The sequence below is a fragment of the Arachis stenosperma genome, chromosome 1, assembly GCF_014773155.1.
Source record: "Arachis stenosperma cultivar V10309 chromosome 1, arast.V10309.gnm1.PFL2, whole genome shotgun sequence".
Classification (NCBI taxonomy): Eukaryota; Viridiplantae; Streptophyta; class Magnoliopsida; order Fabales; family Fabaceae; genus Arachis; species Arachis stenosperma.
In genome coordinates, this window is record NC_080377.1 from 3,760,478 (window position 1) to 3,784,587 (window position 24,110).

A 24,110-nucleotide genomic window follows, 5' to 3' on the forward strand; every position below is an offset into this window, starting at 1 on the left:
TGGGTTGTTAGTTGCTCTTATTTTTTCTAATGCTAGTTTTTTACTAAGTTAATTAGTAAGTTAGTTAGAATTTGTGAAAGTCAATTATGCTTGTTTGACTTACTCCTCAATGTTAGGGATTGACGAAGTAAGATTAACTCATTGTAATTGTCATAGTTGTGGTTATATCAAAGATAAGATTCCTTAAGTATATAAAATATACAATATTTTTTAGATAAATTGTAATAATATTTTAATATTTTTTAATTATATAAAATATTTAAAATATTATTTATTTTAATAATTAATAATATATACTATTTTTAAACTCATATCAAGAATACATATTAACAATAAAGTTGGACACACTGATACGTGGTGATATTTAAGTGTGTCTACATATATCAAATTTTTTTTTTTAATTTTTATTAAAACACAGTTGAACACAAAAGACACATGTATTTAAACAAATATTATGACAAACATAACAAATAAAAAAAGTGTCCATACTTCGTAGTCATTCGTTCTCTTTATTTCTTCTAGAATATCAAGTAGAGCATCCAACTTCCTAGTAGTTTCCGCTTTAATTCCAAGAAAAAGGAAACAACAAATAAGCAAATCAAACAATTCATTTTAGAATTCAGGACCACATGTAACTAATAACTTGTAGCTTCGTTAATTTACTACCACTATTGCAGGGGATAATCACAATAGGATAAATGTCAAGTCAACCACACAAGCAATAAGAAATTTCCCAACTTCGAATTTATTAGAATATTTTACATTTTGGCTTTCAGATTTGTTAAAACTAGTTGAATGGTCTGAAAGTTTTCTAGCTGTCCATATTATATTATTATTTGATTTAATTTGAATTTAAAATTTACATTACGTTATTGAGTGACAGGTAGGCATCTATTATTCCGTACAACTCTTTAATAAATACACAAAAACACATGTATGAAACAAAAGCCTGAAGAATAAGAAGAGCAAGAAATTAAGAAGAATCAAGAATGTATTCAACAAGGCCTCGTTCACTGTTAAAGAAAGACGTTAATGCCCTTTCTGAGGCACCTTCTTCAGAGGGTCCAAATTCAGGTTATCTTGTTCTCCAAGATGAAGCAGCACAAAGCTACTGGTTCTTTGGTTTGTTGAAAAACAGAAAGATCAGCCATTTCCCTTTTCCTCAGAGCAAGAATCTTACCGTCAGTTATACTGTTCATAGAGGAAAAAGTGGGTCCAAAACGTATATAGACAAAGTTATGTTCATTCCAGTTCTTAATCAGCCCTTGTCTTCCAACCGCTACTATGTTATATGGAGGAAAGGAAAGCATCAAGGGTATGTATGCTAATCTTTCTCCCTCCATGCTTGAATCCACAAAATAATTAATCTTGCATTGGAATTGATATGTTTTATGGATATCCATGAATTTATCTTATCAATTTAAAACCGGCTATCATGTTCTCTACTCAATAGAAGCACATAAGAATATACGAATTTGGAATTAGAGAAAAGTGTTCATACTGTCCTATATACATATGTGATTTATGGTGTCATAAATCTTTTTAAACCACAAAAGCTATAATTTTAAAGATTGAAGCACCTATCAAAAAGGAAAAAAAAATCCATATATAGATGTAAAATAATAAAAATATCTTCTAAAAGATGTTCGTCTTTTAAACACTTTTTAGAGTTGCACTTTTTATCAATTAAATAAATATTAACTCTCTATTTATTATATTTCATATCAATATTTAAAATTTAAAATTTATAATTTATAGTTTAAGATTTAGAATTTAAAATCTAGACTTCAAAATTTAGATTTTATGATTTAGAATTTATAATTTAAATTCAATTTTAGAATTTAAAGAGTACTATCTTTTTTATTTTTAAAGATTTAAAAAAATTGACAAAAAAACCAATAATTAAGGAATTTTTATTTTAATAAATAAATTAATTATAATAATTAGTGAAATATATAATTTAAAAAATATTTATCGAAATAAATACCATTCTCTTATCTCGTTTATCTCGTTTACACGGTAAACAAAATATGTAAAAATTTTCAATTTTTATATAACTCATTTACAGTGTAAATAAAATACATATTATCTCGTTTATAATTAAATAATTAAATAATATATATTTATAAATAATTAAATATAATTTTTAAAAATAATAAAAAAATAAACAATTTTAAATAATAGGAACTGTCCATTAAAAATAACCACGCCAAAATTTTCACATAAATATTTGCTTTTGGCACATTAGTAATTTTTTTTTTTTTTCTAACAATAAGAAAGCTATTTGGCAATGACTTACAACTGTTTTGTTATGCTGACGAGCAGGGAGGCATGTACAAGCTCAACGGAAGAGGACATGGGAACTTGTTTATGCTGCAATTATGTGAAAGATGTTAAACCAAGACCTTTGGACCCCTTCAACCAATATCAACAATTCCAGATAATCAAGAAGGGTTCTGGTTTCCATGCAAAGTCTGTTGCTCCTGATGGGTTCCCTCCTTTATTCTTAAGGAGGAAAGGTTGGAAGGTTGCAGCTTCTACACCCAAGAATTACAATTTGGAAGAAGCTCTTGGCCTAAATCAATTGTTGCGCAGTCAATTACCGGCATTCGATTTCCCATTGTCTAATGATAGTTCTGGTTCTGTGGTCATTGGGAATTGGTACTGTCCCTTTATGTTTGTGAAGGAAGGAATGAAACTCAAGGACCAAATGAAAAGATCCGTGTTTTACACATTGACTCTTGAGCAAAGATGGGAGAAGATTTTGTCAATGAAGAATAGTAGTGTTATTGGTAGTGAAGGTAATGATGGGGTGTTAGTGGATGTTGTTGTTGAAACAGAATTTGCTATGGTGGGTGGAAAGGAAGCTAAGTGGAGTGAAGGGAATGGTGTTGATGGAGTGGTTTGGTTTAGTGTGGGAAGAGAGGTTAGTGTTGGATTGAATTTGGTTATTGTGGAGAGAATGAAATGGGAGCAAGAAAGAGGTGGTTGGTTGGGTAGGAATAAGAGGCAAGAGAGGATAATTAGAGATGAGAAATTTGAAGGGGGAATTCAATGGGAAAATTTTGGGTGTTATGTGCTTGTGGAAAGCTTTGTTTTGAAGAGAATGGATGGAAGCTTTGTGTTAACTTATGGTTTCAGACACACTCATCAAATTATGTGTAAATGGGAGTGATGATCACGTTGTCATTCGTTTCTTATGTACGTACTAGTTTGGAAACTATTTGGATATAAAATTCAAGAAAACAAAAGGAAAAAAAAAGAAATGAAAGATATATGCTTTTAGTGCTATGAAACAATCCGAAAGTACTTTTATGGCAAGTGTCCATTTCAAAAGCTCAACCCTCAAAATATATAATATAGTTAATTTTATAAAGACATAATATATTATACAAATTGTTAAATAGTTCAATCAACCATATTCAATCAAACATATTTAATTAAAGATATTTTCATAAAAATAACTATCAATATATAAATTTCATAGTGATCTTAACACGAAAAATAATAAATGTTGGGAATCAAGTATACATCATCTCTTTTTGTAGCTGTCACTCCAAATTCTTCAATCATGTCCAATCTCTTAATTTTTATCGCATTAAAAAATTTTCAATTGTTCTGGACCCGATTCCCAGATTTCTCATCGGAATAGTCTCTAACCCGTTTATCCAAATTTGGGTCTCCCTTCCTCCCTCATGACGACGATGACAGACGACACCGACGAGATTCCAAAGAAACAAGGAGCAAGCACGTGATTATGGGTGCCACCTCATTCATCGAGAGAATCCTAAAGGTCAAGCTACCAAAGGATTTCGACAAGCCGACCGACATGAAGTACGACGGGACGAAGGATTCACAGGAACATCTCACGGCCGTCGAGGCCATGATGAACCTGGAAGGAGCCGCAATCAAGTGGTTCAACGCCTTCCTCCACGGCTCAATAGCCAGTTTTGACGACGTCTCTAGGAAGTTCATGATACACTTCACTACTAAGATCGCCAAAGCAAAGCACCCGATCAGTCTGTTTGGAATCACACAAAGACAAGACGAACCTACAAGGAAATACCTCGACAGGTTCAATGACGAATGCCTAATGGTCGACAGGATTACGGATTTCGTGGCCAGCCTTTGCTTGACCAATGGCCTCATGAATGAAAATTTTTGGAAACACTTAACTACCAAACTGGTTTGGACCATGCATGATATCCAAAACATTGCAAGTGAATGCATAAATAATGAGAAAGTAAGCCAGGTCGTGGCCGCTAATAAGCGACAGCATGACAATATGATACCTCGAAGCAATCCACCGCCCAAAGACAACCCAAAGGAGCACTACAAATTCGCCACTCTAGACCGACCACTTAGGGTGGGGAAGTTCATGAACTACACCCCCTACTGGCCTCAATCATGGAGATCTACCACCAGATAGTAGATTGAGGCATCCTTCCGAGGGCCCAACAACTGAAAGAGCAGACAGACAGCAATAGATGTATGTACTGCGACTATCATAGAGGATACGAACACAAGACTCAAGATTACTTCGACTTAAAAGATGCTCTCGAACAAGCCATCTAAGACGGAAAACTCCTGGAGTTCGCCAAAAAAATTTGAGAACCCAGAAAAACTGAAAGGAAGAGATCCCAGGAACGAAAAGGACGCAACAATAAAGATAAACAACATGAATTGCAAGAATCGGTGACGGATCCAGAAAATTTTGATAATAGGGGTGAAATATATATAACATGATAATAATTTTTATAATAAAAATATTACGTTTACATAAAAAATTAGCTATCAAATTATCTACTGTAAATTTGTGTATAAATATATATATCATTTAACTTAATTTTAATGTGTATTTTGTATTTTAAAATTTGTATTTTAAGATTTATTTTGTATAAGTGATTATTTTATGTATACGTAACATATTTATTGCTATAATTATATTTTGTTATCGTAAAATATGATTAGATTTTAAAATATCTAATTACAAATTAAAATACTAAAATAATAATTTAAATAATAACATATCATTTAAAATTTAATTTTTTATATTTTATATTTTAAAACCTTGACAATATAATTAAAATGTCTTTTTTCTTTTGTATATGTCGTTACACAATTATTTAAAACTCAACTTTCATACAATTAGCTCTTGATGATATTCATAGTTGAAAAAGTTCATTTAATTAGTATAGTTATTATGAAAAAACTAAAGCTAATTTTAAAAGAAGAAATACAAATGGATAGATAATACTCTTTCAAGTCAATTTCTAAAAAGAACATCAATCTTATTTAAATTTAAAACTTGATCATTATAATGGACATCTAATATGAAGTTCTCAAATTGGCTATCAAGTATCGAAAGTTGAATAAAAAATTATTGTGGGATCAAATTTAATAATTTAGTGGGAGTAAATAAATATTATTATTATATACTACTCAATAAAATTTCAAATTGTAGTGGGGGCGCTTGTCCCTACGTCCTAAGGGGTGGATCCGTCCCTGGCAAGAATTAAAGAGAGATCTAACTACAAAGGCAAGAGATCAATAATAGAAAACCAAAGCAAATATGAAAAGATATGGAAATCATAAATTGCATTGAAAGGAAATGTAGATCTACAAAAGAATTCATGAACTACAACTAATAATACAAAGGAACTACAAGAGAAGTGGAATGCTACAACTACAAGAGAACAATTAAGGATGAAAAAGGAAAATTAAACAAGAGAAGAAGTAGATCTAGATCTAAACTAAGAACCCTAATCTAGAGAGAAGAGAGAGTTTCTCTCTCTAGAAACTAACTAAAGCATCATCTAAACAAAACTATGTGCTAATGTCTTAATGTGTTAATACCCCTTCAATTCTTGAGTTTAATAGCATTAGAAGTGAGTTGGATTTCGGCCTGGAAAGCCCAGAAATCGCCCCCAACGGATTCACTTTAAGTGGGTCACGCGTACACGTCGCTTGGCAATTTGCTTTCCACGCGTACATGTAGGTCACGCGTCCGCGTCGCCATGCGGCTTCACTTTCCACGCGTGCACGTCGATCTCAGCATCCCAAATCCTTGTTTTTCCATGAGTTTTCCACTTGCATACTTTTCCTCTTCATCCCTTTGATCCATTCCTAGCCTTTCTAATTTGAATTCACTAACAAACATATCAAGGCATCTAGTAGAATCAAAGGTGAATTAAATTTAGCTAATTAAAGACCTAAAAAGTATGTTTTCACACTTAAGCACAAATTAGGAGATAATCATGAAACCATGCCATTTCATTGAATAAATGTAGAAAAAAGTGATAAAATCCCCTAAATTAAGCACAAGATAAACCTTAAAAATGGGGTTTATCATGGGTGCCACCCCATTCATCGATAGAATCCTAAAGGCCAAGCTACCAAAGGGTTTCGACAAGCCGACCGACATGAAGTACGACCGGACGAAGGATCCACAAGAACATCTCACGACCTTCGAGGCTATGATGAACTTAGAAGGAGCCGCTGATGCGATCCGATGCAGGTCTTTTCCAGTAACCCTAGCCGACCCCACAATCAAGTGGTTCAATGCCTTCTCCAACGGCTCAATAGCCAGTTTCGACGACGTCTCTAGGAAGTTCATGACACACTTCACTACCAGGATCGCCAAAGCAAAGCACCCAATCAGTCTGCTCGGAATCACACAAAAATATGACGAACCTACAAGGAAATACCTCGATAGGTTCAATGACGAATGCCTAATGGTCGACGGGATCACAGATTTCGTGTCCAGCCTTTGCTTGACCAATGGCCTCATGAATGAAGATTTTTGGAAACACCTAACCACCAAACTAGTTTGGACCATGCATGATATCCAAAACATTGCAATGGAATACATAAACGATGACGAATTAAGCCAAGTCGTGGCCGCCAACAAGCGACAGCACGACAACACGGTACCTCGAAGCAATCCATCGCCCAAAGACAACCCAAAGGAGCACTACAAATCCGCCACTCCCGACCGGCCACCTAGGGTGGGGAGGTTCACGAACTACACCCCCAACTGGCCCCAATCATGGAGATCTACCACCAAATAATAGATTGAGGCATCCTCCCGAGGGCCCAAAAACTGAAAGAGCAGACAAACGGCAATAAAATCCTATACTGCGACTATCATAGAGCATATGAACACAAGACTCAAGATTACTTCGACTTAAAAGTTGCTCTCGAACAAGCCATCCGAGACGAAAAACTCCCAGAATTTGCCAAAATCATTTGAGAACCCAACAAAATCAAAAGGGAGAGATCCCAGGAACGGAAAGAACGCAACCCAGGATGGTAAGCCCGGCCCAGTAGGAGAGCCCAAAAATAGATCCGACAATCATAGTGAACATTATCACCAGGAAAGATGCGCTATAAAAATCCAAGTCAGCACTAAAAAAGGACCTCCGGGTATTGCCAGTAAAAGATGAAAAAAGAACCCCTCTCCTCCCGATGACGATAACATTCTCCCCCGACGACTGCCAAAATGACACCTCGGCAAAAGATGCCCCTTTCGTCATATCAGCCAGGGTTGGAACCGGTCTAGTTAAGTGGATACTCGTGGATACCAGAGCCAACTCCAACATCCTCTTCCAAGGAGCTTTTGACAGCTAAGACTGTGAAACAAAAATTTACAAAGCCACCGAAACGGAGTAACCGGACTAGAAGACAATTTTCTCAAGCCAGATGGTTTCGTAGTACTACCAATCACTATTGGATCCGGTAACCAATAGAAGACCATACTCTCTGAGTTCGTAATCTTAAAGGACTCCATGACATATAACATTATCATATGGAGGAAAATCATTAATGACCTCTCTGCCGCCATATTTACCAAGTTCATCATCATGAAGTTCCAAGCTGACAAAGGAACGATTCACGATAACCGAAAAATTACAGTGGAATAGACAATACCAGCCTAGCATTGCGAAAATGATCCAGAGCCGCAGCAAAGATCTTTCTCGCTGACTTGGGCGCACGCCAAGATGATCAACCCAAACTGAAACCAGAGGGAGACATGGAAAAACAACAGACAGGGTTAACCAAAGATGAATTCGCATTCATCAACAAAAATCTACCCTTCAACCTAAAAGGCAACCTAGTAAAACTCCTAAAACAAAACAGGGACTTATTTGCAGTCACCCCGGCCGATATGTCAGGAATAGACCCAGATTTAATGTGCCACCGGTTAGCCGTGGATTCCAACGCCTAGCCAGTGGCACAAATAAGAAGGAAAATGTCCCCAGACCAAGCAGCTGAGGTTAGGAAGCAAGTTAAAAGCCTGCTTGAAGCAGGTTTCATTCGAGAACTCCCCTACAAGGCCAGACTGGCCAATGTCGTGTTGGTAAAAAAGGCAAACGGCAAATGAGGAATGTGTGTCGACTATACAGACTTGAATAAAGCTTGCCCAAAAGATGTCTTTCCCTTGCCAAACCTCGCTCGATGGACTTGTAGACGCCGTCTCGAGACACTAATACCTCAGCTTCATGGATGCCTACTCTAGGTATAATCAGATACCTATGCACCGACCAGACGATGAAAAAACTGCATTCGTAACCCCCAAAGGCAAGTACTGCTACACAGTCATGCCCTTTGGATTGAAGAATGCCGGGGCCACTTATCAGAGGCTTGTCACAAAAATCTTCAGAGACCTCTCGGGGACCAAACTAGAGGTCTATATCGACAACATGCTAGCATAGACATAAACAAACGAAGAGCTCATGGATGACCTCAAGCTTATACTAGACACCCTGAGGAAACATCAGATGCGCTTCAATCCGACAAAATGCGCCGTCGAAATAGGGGCCGAAAAATTCCTAGGCTTCATTATCACACAACGGGTAGTAGAAGTGAGCTTAGAAAAGTACAGCGCCATCCTCGAAATGAACAGCCCCGCAAGCCTCAAAGATGTCCAAAGGCTAACGAGACAACTCGCCGCCCTCTCACGCTTCTTTGGAGCCTCGGCCCAAAAAGCCATCCCTTTCTTCAAACTCATGAAAAAGGGGATGAGCTTCAAATGGGGACTCGAGTGCGAAGAAGTCTTCCAACACTTCAAGAAAGTGTCAGCAGAAACCTCCCATACTCTCGAAATCCCGAATAGGAGAAACGCTATGCCTCTACTTATCAACAACGGAGGACGCGCTAGTGTTGGCGCTCATCCGAAAAGACGAACAAAAGACACAGAGCCCGATATACTTCATATGTAAGGTCCTCTAAAATGCTGAAACGTGCTACTCAAGCTTGAGAAACTCACCTACGCGCTACTCACGGCATCCTGACGCCTTCGACAACTGTTCCTTTTGACCGGATTAACCCTAGTCAAAGAAGTCGGAGCGAAAACAGTAGAAGTCTATAGTGACTCCCAGGTAGTTAACTCCCAAATAAATGGGGACTACCAAACCTGAGACCCCTATTACAATAGTATTTTTCAAAGTCAAAGAGCTAACCACAGAATTTGACGGAATAACCATCCGGCACATTTCCAAGGATCAAAATGCGAGGGCCGACCTACTCTCCAAACTGGCAAGTACCAAGGCAATCCCGACGAACCAATCACTAATCCAGAAAGTTGTCAAGACATCATCTGTCTTATATTTTAGAGAGAGAGAGAGAGAGTGTGTGTGTGTGTGTGTGTGTGTGTGTGTGTACGAGTAATGTGATTGTGTTCTGGTTATATATACATGTTTGTTTTAAGAAAAAAGTATTTCCGGTTTTTTAAAGAAATCAGCGATACGGTTTCGAGTCAAAGACTTTTATTTTATTATTAAGTATATGAGATCATCGTAATACTTCTTGCTATCAGAGTGGCGCAGCTGGAAGTGTGACATTCTGATAGTGAGGGTGTTACATTATGGTATCTGAGCAATTTTTTCTATAAAGTTTGAAGAATAGACTAACTATTCTTCAGTTACATACTCTGAGTGTCTGTCATGTTACAGGTCTTGTCCTGATGACAAGAGTTAGAGTTTTATGTATATGGCTACTTGTCGTTAGTCTACTATTGCATACATCACGGTGTTAAGTTTGGTCGGCTTAATATTGATGGTTTATGTATATGAAAGCATGATGAGTCCATATTTGATGGTAAATTTTGGCTTGAATTGAGTAGATTTCATCACTTAAACTCACATGTATTCACTTAAATGACATATTTTTGTGATTTCTCTCTAAATTGTGCCTAAATGTGAAAACATATTTTTTATGCTTAAATTAATCAATTTTATTCCACTTTTATTCTATTCGATGCCGTGATATATTTTGTTGAATGATATCAGGTCCAATAGGCAAGAATAGCTAGGTAGAAGTGGAAGGAAGCATGCAAATTGGAGATTTCATGAAAAAAAAAAACAAAGAAGAAGCACACACTCCAATGCGCGTACGCACACCTTCCTGTGCGTATGCACAAGATGAATTTCAGCTAGTGTCTGTACGCACACAACCTTGTGCGTACGCACAAGTCTTGACGCGTGACTTCATTAAAAAATCACGTGACTCACGATTTTGGGGGGCCTCTTGGCCTAATTTTGGAGTTCTTGAAGTAGATGGGAAGGCTATATCAAAGAGGCAACATTCCATATCAAGGAGAGCGTGTTACACACCATAGTAGATAGTTTTAGTTAGTTTTAGATTAGTTTTCTTAGGTTTTTTCTCAATTCTCTCTTAGGTTTTATTAGGGTTTATAGTAGAAATTGCCACTTCACAATTTTGATCTTGGATATTTACTTGTCTCATTGTAAGTACTCACTAATTCTCTCTTTAATTACACTACTCTTGCTATATTTTCTTATAATTGTAATTGCTTTGTTAATATGTCCAATTTTTTATTTCTTGAGTCTTTTGTTCATGATTTTAATACTTTATGATTTATATATGCTTGATTGAGTTTCTATTGTTGATTTTGTGCATAGGTTGGTTATAGTTTTCATTATTTTTTGTAATTTGCTATGTTTTGCTTTATTACCCACCAAGTGTTTGTGAAAATGTGAAGTATGGATATTGAATAGATTTTCGCTCCTTGACTTAGGAAATGACTCCGTAGAGTACTAGAGTCATAATATCCAACATTTAGTGATAATTTTTGGGTTGTTAGTTGCTCTTATTTCCACTAACGCTAGTTTTTTACTAAGTTGATCAGTTAGTTAGCATTTGTGGATTAAGGTCAATTATACTTGCTTGACTTACTCCTTGATGTTAGAGATTGACGAAGTGAGATTAACTCGTTGTAATTGCCATAGTTGCGGTTATGTCAAGAATAGGATTTTTTAAGTATATAAAATATATAATATTTTTCAGATAAATTGTAATAATATTTTAATATTTTATTGATATTAAAATACAACAACAACAAAGCCTTGTCCCACTAAGTGGGGTCGGCTACATGAATCAAACGACGCCATTGTGCTCTGTCATGTATCATGTCTACAGAGAGACCGTTTACATGTAGATCTCGTTGGATCACCTCATGGATGGTCTTCTTAGGTCTTCCTCTGCCTTTCTTCCCTTGTCCATCTTCCATCTCATCCACCCTCCTAACTGGATGTTCTATCGGTCTTCTTCTCACATGTCCAAACCACCTGAGATGCGATTCAACCATCTCTTCCACAATGGGTGCTACTCTAACTCTCTCCCTTATATCTTCGTTCCTTATTTTATCCAATTGTGTATGACCACTCATCCACCTCAACATCTTCATCTCTGCCATATTCAACTTATGTTCGTGCTTCCCTTTAGCCGCCCAACACTCCGTACCAGAAAGCATAGCCGGTCTTATAGCGGTGCGATAGAATTTACCTTTAAGTTTTAAAGGCACTTTTTTATTGCATATAAAATCAGATGCACTCCGCCATTTTGACCAACCTGCTTGGATCCTATGATTTACATCCTGTTCAATCTCTCCATTATCTTGTATGATGCACCCAAGATACTTGAAACTTTTAACTTTTCATAGGATGTTTTCTCCAACCTTCACCTCTGCATTAGGGTTTTCCCTTCTCAGACTGAACTTACATTCCATATATTCTGTCTTGCTACGGTTTATACGCAGACCATACACTTCTAGAGCTTCTCTCCATAACTCCAACTTCTTATTTAGGTCTTCCCTTGACTCTCCCATAAGGACGATATCATCGGCAAAAAGCATGCACCATGGCACAGGCTCTTGGATGTGCTCTGTGAGTACTTCCAAGACTAATGTGAAAATGTATGGACTTAAGGATGATCCCTGGTGTAATTCTATACCAATAGAAAATTCCTTTGTCACACCACCTTTAGTCTTCACACTAGTTGTGGCCCCATTGTACATGTCTTTAATTGCACGAATATATGTGATCCTTACTCTCCTCTTTTCTAAAACCTTCCATAAGACCTCCTTTGGTACCCTATCATACGCTTTTTCCAAATTAATACACACCATATGTAGATTCCTTTTATTACTACGATACCTCTCCATCATCCTTCTTAATAGGTATATCGCTTCAGTGATAGATCTACCTGGCATAAATCCAAATTCGTTCACTGTTACTTGTGTCTCTTTTCTCAACCTCCGCTCTATCACCCTTTCCCATAACTTCATGGTATGACTCATAAGCTTGATTCCTCTATAGTTTTTGCAACTTTGTATATCCCCCTTATTCTTGTAGATAGGTACCAAGGTGCTCTTTCTCCACTCATCAGGCATCTTCTTTGACCTTAAAATCTCATTAAAAAGCTTAGTTAACCAGTTGATGCCTTTTTCTCCAAGACCCTTCCAAACCTCAATCGGGATATTATCCGGTCCTACTACCCTGCCATTTTTCATCTGCTTTAGAGCCTCTTTTACCTCGAAGTCTCGAATCCTTCGATAGTAGTAAAAGTTTTGGTCTTCTTCCCTTGTGCATAACCGACCAAGGTTCGGAAGAGTCTTCTGTCCCTCATTAAATAACTCGTAGAAGTAGCTCTTCTACCTTTCATTAATCTTCTCCTCTTGAGCCAACACCTCTCCATCCTTATCCTTTTATGCACTTAACCTGATCCAAATCTCTCGTTCTTCTTTCACGGCTCTTTGCAATTTTATATATACCTTTTTCTCCTTCTTTTGTGCCCAAAGACTGGTAGAGACCCTCATATGCTCTTGTTCTTGCTTCACTTACTGCCACTTTTGTCTCTTTCTTAGCCGCCTTATATTTTTCCCAGTTATCTGCATTGCGGCATAAAGATCACTCTTTAAAGCACTCCCTTTTTATCTTTATCTTTTCTTGTACACTCGCATTCCACCACCAGGACTCCTTATCTCTTGGTCCTATTCTTTTAAATTCACCAAAACTTTCTTTTGCTGTTCTTCTAATAACTTCTACCATCTCCCTCCACATCTCTTCCACGCTTCCATTCCCATCCCACTTTGCCTCTTCTCCTACCTGTCTTAGGAAGCTTCTTTGTTCCTCACCTTTCATCCGCCACCACCTCGTTCTTGGGCTCTTCCTATGATGTTTTTTCCTCAACTTTTGCTCAACGAAAAAATCCATGAAGAGCACCCTATGTTGTGTTGTCAAACTCTCTCTCGGGATAATTTTACAATTAATGCAAAATTTTCGGTCGACTCTCCTCAACAAGAAGAAGTCAATTTGAGAGTTTGTCATGCCACTCTTATAGGTTATAAGATGTTCGTCTCTCTTTTTAAAACATGTATTTGCGATGAGAAGATCAAAGGTTGAGGAAAAGTCCAAAATAGTTTTATCATCGGTATTGATCACCCCGAAACCATGGCCTCCGTGAATACTCCCATATCCAGTTACTTCTCTCCCAACATGGCCATTTAAATCTCTTCCTAAGAAAGTCTTATCTCCCAAGGGTATGTCTTGAACCAAAATCTCTAGATCCTCCCAAAACCTTAGCTTGTGTTGTTCGTCCGAACCCACTTGTGGTGCATAGGCGCTAATCACATGGAAAGCACATTCCTCCACCACAAGTTTGATAGAGATGATCCGATCTCCCACCCTCTTGACATCCACTACGCCCTTCATCCACTGCTTATCCACAATTATTCCAACCCCATTCCTATTTTTCACCTTTCCTGTATACAAAAGTTTAAAACTAGAAGTATCCAACTCCCTAGCCTTCGCACCAACCCATGTTGTTTCTTGTAGGCACATAATGTTAATCTTCCTCCTTGTCATGGTGTCCACCACCTCTATGGACTTTCCTGTTAGAGTGCCTATGTTCCATGTCCCAAATCTCAACCTTCTGTCGCTCCAACCTTCACTTTTTACTTTGTGAACTAGATTATTTACCCTCGTCCGTTCACGAAAACGCAAGAACCATTGCTCATTTAACACTACATCCGGGCACCGATGCAGCGGCTCTTACTCATTTGACACCGTACTCGAGCCATACGACGCGTTACTTCCGGACAACGACTTAACTTTAGCGCAATAATGTCTTTGATTCATGTCATGGAGGTTCGACTATATTTTTATGTTAGTTGTCGAAGACCTAACACAATCTTCCTCCTTTACCCGGACTTGGGACCGGTTATGTACCGCAAGTGTAACTCATATCAAGAATATATATTAATAATAAAGTTGGACACGCTGATACATAATGATACTTACGTATGTCCAAATGTATAGAAAAAAATTTTATTTTTAAAACACACGTATTTAGACGAATGTGGTAATTGTCATCGCAGACATAGCAAATAAAAAGTGTTCATACTTCGTAGTCATTCGTTCTCTTTATTTCTTCTAAAATATCAAGCAGAGCATCCAATTTCCTAGTAGTTTCCTGTTTCCGCTTTAATTCCAACAAAAAGGAAACAACAAATAAGCAAATCAAACAATTAATTTTAGAATTCAGGGCCACATGTAACTAACTTGTAGCTTCGGTAATTTACTAGCACGGTTGCAGGGGATAATCACAATAGGATAGATGTCAAGTCAACTACTCTAGCAATAAGAAAATTCCCAACTTCGAATTTATTAGAATATTTTACTTTTTGGCTTTCAGATTTGTTAAAACTAGTTGAATGGTCTGAAAGTTTTCTGGCCGTCCATATTATTATTTATTTGATTTAATGTGAATTTAAAATTTACATTACGTTATTGACTGGCAGGTAGGTATCTATTATTCCATACAACTCTTTAACAAATACACACAAACACAAACACACATGTATGAAACAAAAGCTTGAAGAATAAGAAGAGAAAGAAATTAAGAAGAATCAAGAATGTATTCAACAAGGCCTCGTTCATTGTTAAAGAAAGACGTTAATGCCCTTTCTGAGGCACCTTCTTCAGAGGGTCCAAATTCGGGTTTTCTTGTTCTCCAAGATGAAGCAGCACAAAGCTACGGTTTCTTTGGTTTGGTGAAGAACAGATACATCAGCCATTTCCCTTTTCCTCAGAGCAAGAATCTGACCGTCAATACTGATGGTGCAGCAGGAGATCCAGGGTCCACAGGGTATTTCCACGAAGTTATGTTCGTTCCAGTTCTTAATCAGCCCTTGTCTTCCAACTGCTACTATGTTATATGGAGGAAAGGAAAGCATCAAGGGTATGTATGTTAATCTTTGTCCCTCCATGCTTGAATTCACAGAATAATTAATCTTGCTTTGGAATTGATATGTTTTATGGATATCCATGAATTTATCTTGTCAACTTAATCTTGTCTACTCATAAAAGGGGAATTTTGGTTGTGTATTGAAGGAGTCTTACCAAAAATAATTTTAATTATATTTTTTGTGGTATACAAGAGAAAAAAAATTTGCTAAACGGGAGAAATTGAGTTATATTGCAGTCAGTTTTTATGGAAGACTTTAATGAGATTGTGTAGGTGGAGGGGAGAAAAGATGCTGTCAGATTAACAAGATTTTAGTAAGAATTGATAAAAGAAGATATGCAACTGGTGGACTTTCGCTTAGCGATCTTGCAATTGGATTGACAGAATTTTAGTAAAATTGGAGTTGTTGAAAATGTTTTTACGAGTACAAAATTAGGAATATAAAATCAGGAATACACTATAAGAAGGAGGAGCACAAAAAATAGTTGATGAGTTTCTTTGTTCTTTTTTAGCTTTTCTATTTGCTTGTTATTGTTCTTGCTCTATTTATTGTGTTGAGCTCTTTTGTTAAAAAAAAAACAAAAATATCTTCTAAAAAGATGTTCGTCTTTAAATGCTCTTTCGAGTTACATTTTTTATCAATTAAATAAAGGATCCCGCAAGAGAGACAATGAGCTATTAAGTTACAAAATGAACATCCCCTATACTAAGCTTAAACTGATTTTGGAGTTCACAAAGGATCGAACTAAGGTAACACTAATGGTTATATCTCTAATACTCCTTAAACCTCCATTATACACATTGTACAAATATTCCATTAGCTTCTCATACTTTCCCTTAAATAAATATTAACTCTCTATTTATTATATTTCTAAAACGTATTAGCATTAGATTCTAAAGATTTAAAAAAATTAACAAAAAATAACGAATAATCAAGTAGTTCAATTTCTGTTGATAAAATTTTTTTTGACACAGTACTATCTAAGATTTCCACATAAATATTTGTTTTTGGCACATTAGTATTTTTTTTTTCATGAAAGAGTGTCCGTTATGGAAGAAGATTGTCTGTTCGTGTAACAATTTGAATCCCAAGGTTATACTTTTTAGTCAGACTTTACCGGTGAAGGGTGGCCTCTGGAAAGAGATCTATCAGTTGGATATAAAAGCACAACAGATAAAAGAAAAAGTTATTAGTGGGATGGCAATGGAAGTTGATGATGGACAAAGGACACTGTTTTGGAAAGATAACTGGGTCCAGGGTGGTCCTTTGAAAGCACGTTTTCCAAGGCTCTTTTCTGTTTCAAACCAGCAAGGATCTGTGATAGGGGATTATGGGTTCTGGGATGGGTTAGAGTGGATTTGGAATTTCCTTGGAGGAGGGAGCTGTTTCAATGGGAGTTGGAACTAGTTCACCGACTTCATGATATGTTAAGACCAGTGAAGCTATCAGCTGACAGAGAAGATAATCTTGTTTGGAAATTTGATAATAAAGGTATTTTCTCTACTAACTCTTTTCTGCAGGTGTTGCAATCGGAGACTCTTTCGGAGGAGATTACGAGTTATAGCTTCACAAGTTCGATCTGGAAAGGGTTGGTTTCGCTTAGAATTGGACTGTTTGGTTGGTTTGTTTTAGTCGGTAGAGTGAATACTAAAGAAAGGTTGAGTAGATTAGGCATAACTCGCCAGCATGATAGTATTTGTGTCTTGTGTAAAAAGGAGATCGAATGTGATCATCATTTGTTTGTGTGCTGTGAGTTTACATGGCAGGTGTGGTGCGTCTGGTTGAGATGTTTTCATAGAGATTGGGCTGTCCTAGGAAGCATTAAAGGCTTGTTTGAGAGTTGGAATGGAACACCTAATAGAAAAGAGAAGCAGAAGAGGTGGCTTACTAGGTTCTTTGCGGTTATTTAGAACGTCTGGTTGGAACGCAATAATAGGATTTTCAACAATAAAGAGGTAATTGTTGATGTTATACAGAACAGGACGTTTTTGAGTTACAAAGAGTGGACTGGTATTGATCCTACTGATTGTTGATGGCAATGCCGGAAATGACATAAAATTGTTAACCTTGTGTTTAGATTTGTTTTTGTATTTGTTTATTTTATGCTCCACTCTCATGTGTCGAGCTTCATTTGTTTCAAAAAAAAATAATTTTTTTTTCAACAATAAGAACGCTATTTGGCAATGAGTTACAACTGTTTTGTTATGTTGACAAGCAGGGAGGCATGTACAAGCTCAACGGAAGAGGATATGGGAACTACTTGTTTATGCTGCAATTCTGTGAAAAATGTTAAACCAAGACCTTTGGACCCCTTCAACCAATATCAACAATTCCAGATAATCAAGAAGCGTTCTGGTTTCCATGCAAAGTCTGTTGCTTCTGATGGGATCCCTCCTTCATTCTTAAGGACGAAAGGTTGGAATGTTGAAGCTTCTACACCCAAGAATTACAATTTGGAAGAAGCTCTTGGCCTAAATCAATTGTTGCGCGGTCAATTACCGGCATTTGATTTCCCATTGTCTAATGATAGTTCTGGTTCTGTGGTTATTGGGAATTGGTACTGTCCATTTATGTTTGTGAAGGAAGGAATGGAACTCAAGGAACAAATGAAAAGATCTGTGTTTTACACATTGACACTTGAGCAAAGATGGGAGAAGATTTTGTCAATGAAGAATAGTAGTGTTATTGGTAGTAAAGGTAATGATAGGGTGTTAGTGGATGTTGTTGTTGAAACAGAATTTGCTATGGTGGGTGGAAAGGAAGCTGATTGGGGTGAAGGAAATGGTGTTGATGGAGTGGTTTGGTTTAGTGTGAGAAGAGAGGTTAGTGTTGGATTGAATTTGGTTATTGTGGAGAGAATGAAATGGGAGCAAGAAAGAGGTGGTTGGATGGGTAGGAATAAGAGGCAAGAGAGGATAATTAGAGAAGAGAAATTTGGAGGGGCTATTAAATGGGAAAATTTTGGGTGTTATGTGCTTGTGGAAAGCTTTGTTTTGAAGAGAATGGATGGAAGCTTTGTGTTAACTTATGGTTTCCGACACACTAATCAAATTATGTGTAAATGGGAGTGATGACCACGTTGTTATTCGTTTCTTATGTACATACTAGTTTGGAAACTATTTGGTTATAAAATTCAAGAAAACAAAAGAAAAAAAAAAGAAATGAAAGATATCTGCTTTTAGTGCTATGAAACAAGAGCAATGCTAGGGGACCAGCAATTTTTGTGATTGTTAGCCATCAACTAGCCATCAATGATGATTTGATGGTGTGAGATTAGTGTGAGATTTCATCCAATGGCTCACCTTCTTCTGCTGGTTACATGCTGGCCAAAATTCAATAAAACTGCTGGCCCCCTAGACTTTTCCATGAAACAATCCGAAAGTACTTTTATGGCAAGTGTCCATTTCAAAAGCTCAACCCTCAAAATATATAATATGGTTATTTTATAAAGACATGAGATAGTATTATGAATATTTAAATGATTCAATTAAATATATTCAATCAAATAAAGATATTTTTATAGAAGTAACTACGAATATATATATTTCATACTGATCGAAAAACGATAAGTGATGGGAATTAAGTATACATCATTTTTTTTTTGTAGCTAGTTATTTCAAATTCTTCAATCATGTCTAACCTCCTTAATTTTTATTCCATTTGGAAGTTTCCAATTATTTTGGACCTGATTTTCGGATTCTTAGCAGTCTTTGATCCGGTTGTTTGGATTTGGGCCTTCTTTTTGGTCTAAATTGGCTCGAAAATCAAACCCCTAACCGATATTCAAAATCAAATATTCCTCTTATCTTATAAGATAAAATACAATAAACAAACTCCTACTATAAAAAAGAGTTAAGGACTCGTTCAAGTACGACAGACGTTCCTAACTTTTATCTATATCTCTTAGATCTATTTTGACTTGAATGTCAGGATGTCTTTACAGGTACCACCCCCGCCTCTCCAAAAATTCTGTCCCGTCAATGAAAAGGGAATTTTTAATTGTTATTGAAGAAGGATATTTTTATTACATAAATAAAAATAATTATTTAGTCATTTAATAAAAATAATTATAAAAATATATTTTTTTTCCAAATGATTTATGAGTGTATTTTTGTATATATAATAATAGGGTAAATGACATAAAATAACATTCAAATTTACATTATTGTCCTAAAAGAAACATTACATGCATATCCGATTTTGTCAATGAAATTATGTAAATCGAATCTAATAAACTCGATTTGCCCTTCTTATATATAAATTGAATGAAATAGATTCGATTTAGTCATACTAGTGGTAAATCGAAATAGATAAATTCAATTTAATAGGAGTATACGTTGCATTATATAAATCGAAGTAAATGGATTTGATTTATTATATGAAACACAACATGATATAAATCGAAGTTAATGAATTCGATTTATATATATACGGGGCAATGATAGTAAATCAAAGTTAATAAATTCGATTTATATGTATAAGGAGCCAATGGTAATAAATTGAAGCTAATAAATTCGATTTATATATATGGGTCAATGTTATAAATCGAATTAAATAAATATGAATTAGTTATGAGGCTTGTCTATATAAATACGAGCAGAAAGTTAAATTCTCATTAAAGTGTGACTCACAATGGCTAGTGAAAATTATTTTTTAGTTTTTGTGTACTATGAGGAACGATTAAGAAAAAAACGTGAAAGGGAATAAAATTTACTTATAAGAATCTGTTGAGTGTGTTTATCAAACCTTCTACGAATTTTGTTGAGTTTCAGAATACTATAATCCAAAAATTCGGACTACATGGCATGAATTTACAGAATTTCTATTTCTATTGTACGAGATTGTGTAAAATATGACTCCTTTGTAATAGACAATGATGAATATTTACAAGTTTTGTTTCATTGTTGTCGTCAATTTCCCAAGGCAAGAACTTATGAGCTATTGGCCAAGTTTGGAGATATTGTTTGTAATTCTAAAGGATCGAACCGAAATTCTCAATTTTTAGTAACGCCAGGAGCCTCTAGTTCAATGCCTGTTGGTGCCTCTTCATTTATGCCTATCATTGCACCCAATGACGGATTCAGAAAAATTGTTTGGCGGGAGCAAAAATATATAAAGATAAAATTTAGATAAAAATATATTTATAGTTTGAAATGAAAACTATATATATATATTAAAAAATTAGAAATATACATCAATACATACATACATACATATATATATATATATACATAAATTAATTAACTCGTAAACAATATATTAAACTATGATGAAGAAATAGGTGATAATCAACCTTTCAGTTAGCTTGCTATTGCGATAGCCGGTACTCGTGTTATGATTTTGGTTTTTAGATAGGGTGGAGAACCAGATGGTGTCGAAAATATACTGCAGGACGATGATGATATGGTGTCCGCCGTAATTGATGAGAATAGTAATGATGATCTAGGGAGGAGTATTCTAATTGTGGGTGGGGGAGCATCTAGTTTGTGAACTCAGCAATACCCTCGTACTTTTCGATTTTAGACTTGGAGGCCATGAGAAAAAATGGGTTATCAAATGTAGCATGTAAATTTGAGACCAGAGATACATAGGATATCAGAGGTCTAGCTGAGTTTCAAGTTGGTGAGCAGTTTCAGGATAAAGAGGAAGATGTCTTAAGCGTGCAGACTTATAGCATCCACTGTGAGGTTGAGTATAGAGTGCTAGAATTTGATCATGTCAAGTACTATGAAAAGTGTAAAGAATTTGGCAACGGTTGCACATAGTTGATTCAGATCACTCGTCGCCAGCAGAAGAGTACTTGGAAGGTAAGACGGTATAATGAACCTCATACATGTCTGACTACATCGATATCTAATGATCACAGGATACCTGATTACATGTTATACCTGCTTTCTTACTACCTATGATAAGAGCTAATGCTGCCGTGTGGATAAAGGTACTGCAAAAGTCGACAGAGGCACATTTTGAACCAAGTTCATGCAGAACGGCCATCCTCAACGTACCTCTCAAAGTCCGTCAGACATCCACTAACGCATCTACTGTCGATCGGGAGGATTAACTGGTACACCACATCCTATAGAGTAGTCGTGCACTCTCTCGAATGGCATATGAAAGATATGCGTCTCGAGATACTACCTTTCAATAAATGTACTGACTAGTGGCTCATCCAATCGAATCTAATGGTCGTTGAGCCTCGTAAGATGGTATAAGCTGGCCATTTACAAGTACGATATGATGCTATAGTCTAGAGACATACTATGCTGCCTCTTTATGCTAGTGATACATTGAATGGGTTACATGATGATAAAAAAAGTATTTTCTAAGAATCATAACAATTAACAAAATAATTCATTGAACAACCATTAAATAATGCATGCCCTTTTGAAAAAATACCCTAAACTCAAACAAATAATTTTACAATACCCATATCCCCAACAAATTAAAAAAAATCAAATATAATCTAAATCTAAATTCACTTAACATGGAGTATTCTAATTTTTTTTTAAAAACTTTAATATAAAATTTTAAATCACTATTATCACCGGCACTTTTAATCTAAATTAAATTCTAACTAAAACTTTTAGTCACTAGTTAATGTAACATTTAAAATTTATAAACTCTAACAGAACCTCTAAATCACTACTCTCACTAATAGTTATTTACAATCACAACTCTAAGAAGCATTTGTAATTTTAAAATTCTAACAAACTACTAAATTACTACTCTAACTACTATTTGTAGTTTAAATATTCTAATTTCTAACTAACCCTTATAAACAGATACTCTAAGTGATTTAATATTACTAATATTTTTTATCTTTTTTGAAACAAAAATTCATTTATTAACCTCTTTGTTAATTCTTCCAGCAATATAGATAATTTTGTCCAATCGATAGATACAATTTGGGTCGTTCTCCATGTTTATAGTTTTGAATCTTATGGTATTGTTGCTTAATTTTTTTCCCTAGGATACATTTTGGAGGTGAAAGAGATAGCAAAATATAATTCAAAACAAATGAATTCGAATTATATATATATATATAGTAAATCAAACCTATTTCATTCGATTTATCTTGGGTGCATGTTTCCTATAAATCGAAGCCCTGTGTTTTGATTTTCTATGGGTCAGCGACATTCAATTTTCTAACTCTACTAAATCCAAACTGGTTATTTTTGTTTTATAACTTTCCATACTAATTCGAATTATATTGATTCTATTTATCTTGAGAAGTTGTAAATTAAAATTAATAGATTCTATTTACATATAAATACAAACAAAACAACTATAAAACGTTATTGCATTTAGGATATTAATGTAATATCCGCTTTCATTTGTTTTATTTATGTGTTTTATACTATAATAATATAATATTTTTTAAAAAATAAATAGACATAGATAATTATAATTTAGAATATATGCTCATTTTAATTCTAAAAAAAATTTAAATTAGACACTTTAATTCCCAACTCAAATTAATTACTCGATTGATCCTTAAACAAGTTCACTTTTTACATGATACCGATACATATAAAATGTATACATACATCTCTATAGAAAAAAATGCAGCTTGATGGGCACTAGTTTTTAAATTTTATATATTCCAACTTCCAAGCTCATCATGAAGTCCCCTGCTCTCTTTATTCCTGCTAAAATATCCCAGTAGCTTCAGCTTTAATTCCAAGAAAAAGAAAACAACAAATAAGCAAATCAAACAATTCATTTTAGAATTCAGGACCACATGTAACTAACTTGTAACTTCCTTAATTTACCGCCACTCCCCTTCGTGCCGTTTATGCCGTTCGAGTTGGAGGAAACTGCACCCGCAGAATCGCCGATGAAATCGCTATTTTGCCACGATGCTGCATTACCTGACTGAAATCCAGCCCAACCCAAAGGCCCAATCTGAGTTCAAGACCATGAAAACCTAGCAATAAATCCCCCGAATCCTACTCTCTCATTCTCTTTCAGTCTAAAATTTTCAATGTGACTGTGTGAGATTGTGAGACTTCCCCTTTGACTCCAGTTCCGGTAAGACCTCCTCCTTCTCCCTCTGTTGTGTGTGACTTCAGTCTCTTCCTTCCTCTATTTTCTCTAGTAAGTACTTCAATATTGTTCAATGAATTTGAGGTACACTTGTATTTGTACTTCTGTTATGTTGTTTTTTTATTTATTCTGTTCTTATGATTTATGAAAGTAAGATTGATGATTCTGCTGCTGAGTGTTGAATTATTAAAATCTAAAATGATTATTGAATCTGAATTAATTTAGTTGAATTTTGGTCTTGTATATCTTGTTTTGGACTGATTAAATTTTGCTCTGCTATATGGAAAGCATGAAAAGAGATGTGAAATTTTATTCTTTTATAAATAACATGGGGACATGAAAAATAAAGTTTGATATGAATGTGGTTATCCAATAAGGTGCCCTAGATCAAAAGGGGTGGCTTATGCAATTGAAATCGTTAGCGGTCTGATGATGGTGCTTGATTTTTTATTTTGATTGTTTTGATTTTAATCTGTTTGTTATTGAGTATTTTTTTTATTGTTTTGCCAAAGCTTGG

General features: G+C 35.5%; 3 protein-coding genes across 4 annotated transcripts; all 3 read left to right on the top strand.

The window, feature by feature from the left end:
• Positions 1-870: 870 nt before the first annotated feature.
• LOC130981465 (uncharacterized) lies at positions 871-3,329 on the top strand. Its single transcript, XM_057905085.1, has 2 exons — positions 871-1,315; positions 2,326-3,329. Exons 1-2 carry the CDS (start codon positions 990-992, stop codon positions 3,173-3,175), a joined length of 1,176 nt encoding a protein of 391 aa, XP_057761068.1. The 5' UTR covers positions 871-989; the 3' UTR covers positions 3,176-3,329.
• Positions 3,330-6,338: 3,009 nt separating this feature from the next.
• On the top strand, positions 6,339-7,070 carry LOC130973845 (uncharacterized). The gene has a single exon (XM_057898532.1). The coding sequence runs from the start codon at positions 6,339-6,341 to the stop codon at positions 7,068-7,070; it is 732 nt and encodes a 243-aa protein (XP_057754515.1).
• Positions 7,071-14,860: 7,790 nt separating this feature from the next.
• On the top strand, positions 14,861-18,663 carry LOC130937517 (uncharacterized). 2 transcript variants are annotated; one of them, XM_057867086.1, is made up of 3 exons: positions 15,311-15,540; positions 15,820-17,502; positions 17,766-18,663. In XM_057867086.1, exons 2-3 carry the CDS (start codon positions 17,393-17,395, stop codon positions 18,616-18,618), a joined length of 963 nt encoding a protein of 320 aa, XP_057723069.1. In that variant the 5' UTR covers positions 15,311-15,540; positions 15,820-17,392; the 3' UTR covers positions 18,619-18,663. The 2 variants fall into 2 exon arrangements, with proteins under 2 accessions (XP_057723068.1, XP_057723069.1); XM_057867085.1 differs by lacking the exon at positions 15,820-17,502 and having other exon boundaries at positions 14,861-15,540.
• The last annotated feature ends 5,447 nt before the right edge of the window (positions 18,664-24,110 follow it).

Bases quoted from the DNA above. Each gene is read 5' to 3' on its own strand.
- LOC130981465 (XM_057905085.1), top strand. From the start codon at position 990: ATGTATTCAACAAGGCCTCGTTCACTGTTAAAGAAAGACGTTAATGCC. The intron at 1,316-2,325 runs GTATGTATGCTA...GCTGACGAGCAG, and splicing joins AGGAAAGGAAAGCATCAAGG to GGAGGCATGTACAAGCTCAA.
- LOC130973845 (XM_057898532.1), top strand. From the start codon at position 6,339: ATGGGGTTTATCATGGGTGCCACCCCATTCATCGATAGAATCCTAAAG.
- LOC130937517 (XM_057867085.1), top strand. From the start codon at position 15,215: ATGTATTCAACAAGGCCTCGTTCATTGTTAAAGAAAGACGTTAATGCC. The intron at 15,541-17,765 runs GTATGTATGTTA...GTTGACAAGCAG, and splicing joins AGGAAAGGAAAGCATCAAGG to GGAGGCATGTACAAGCTCAA.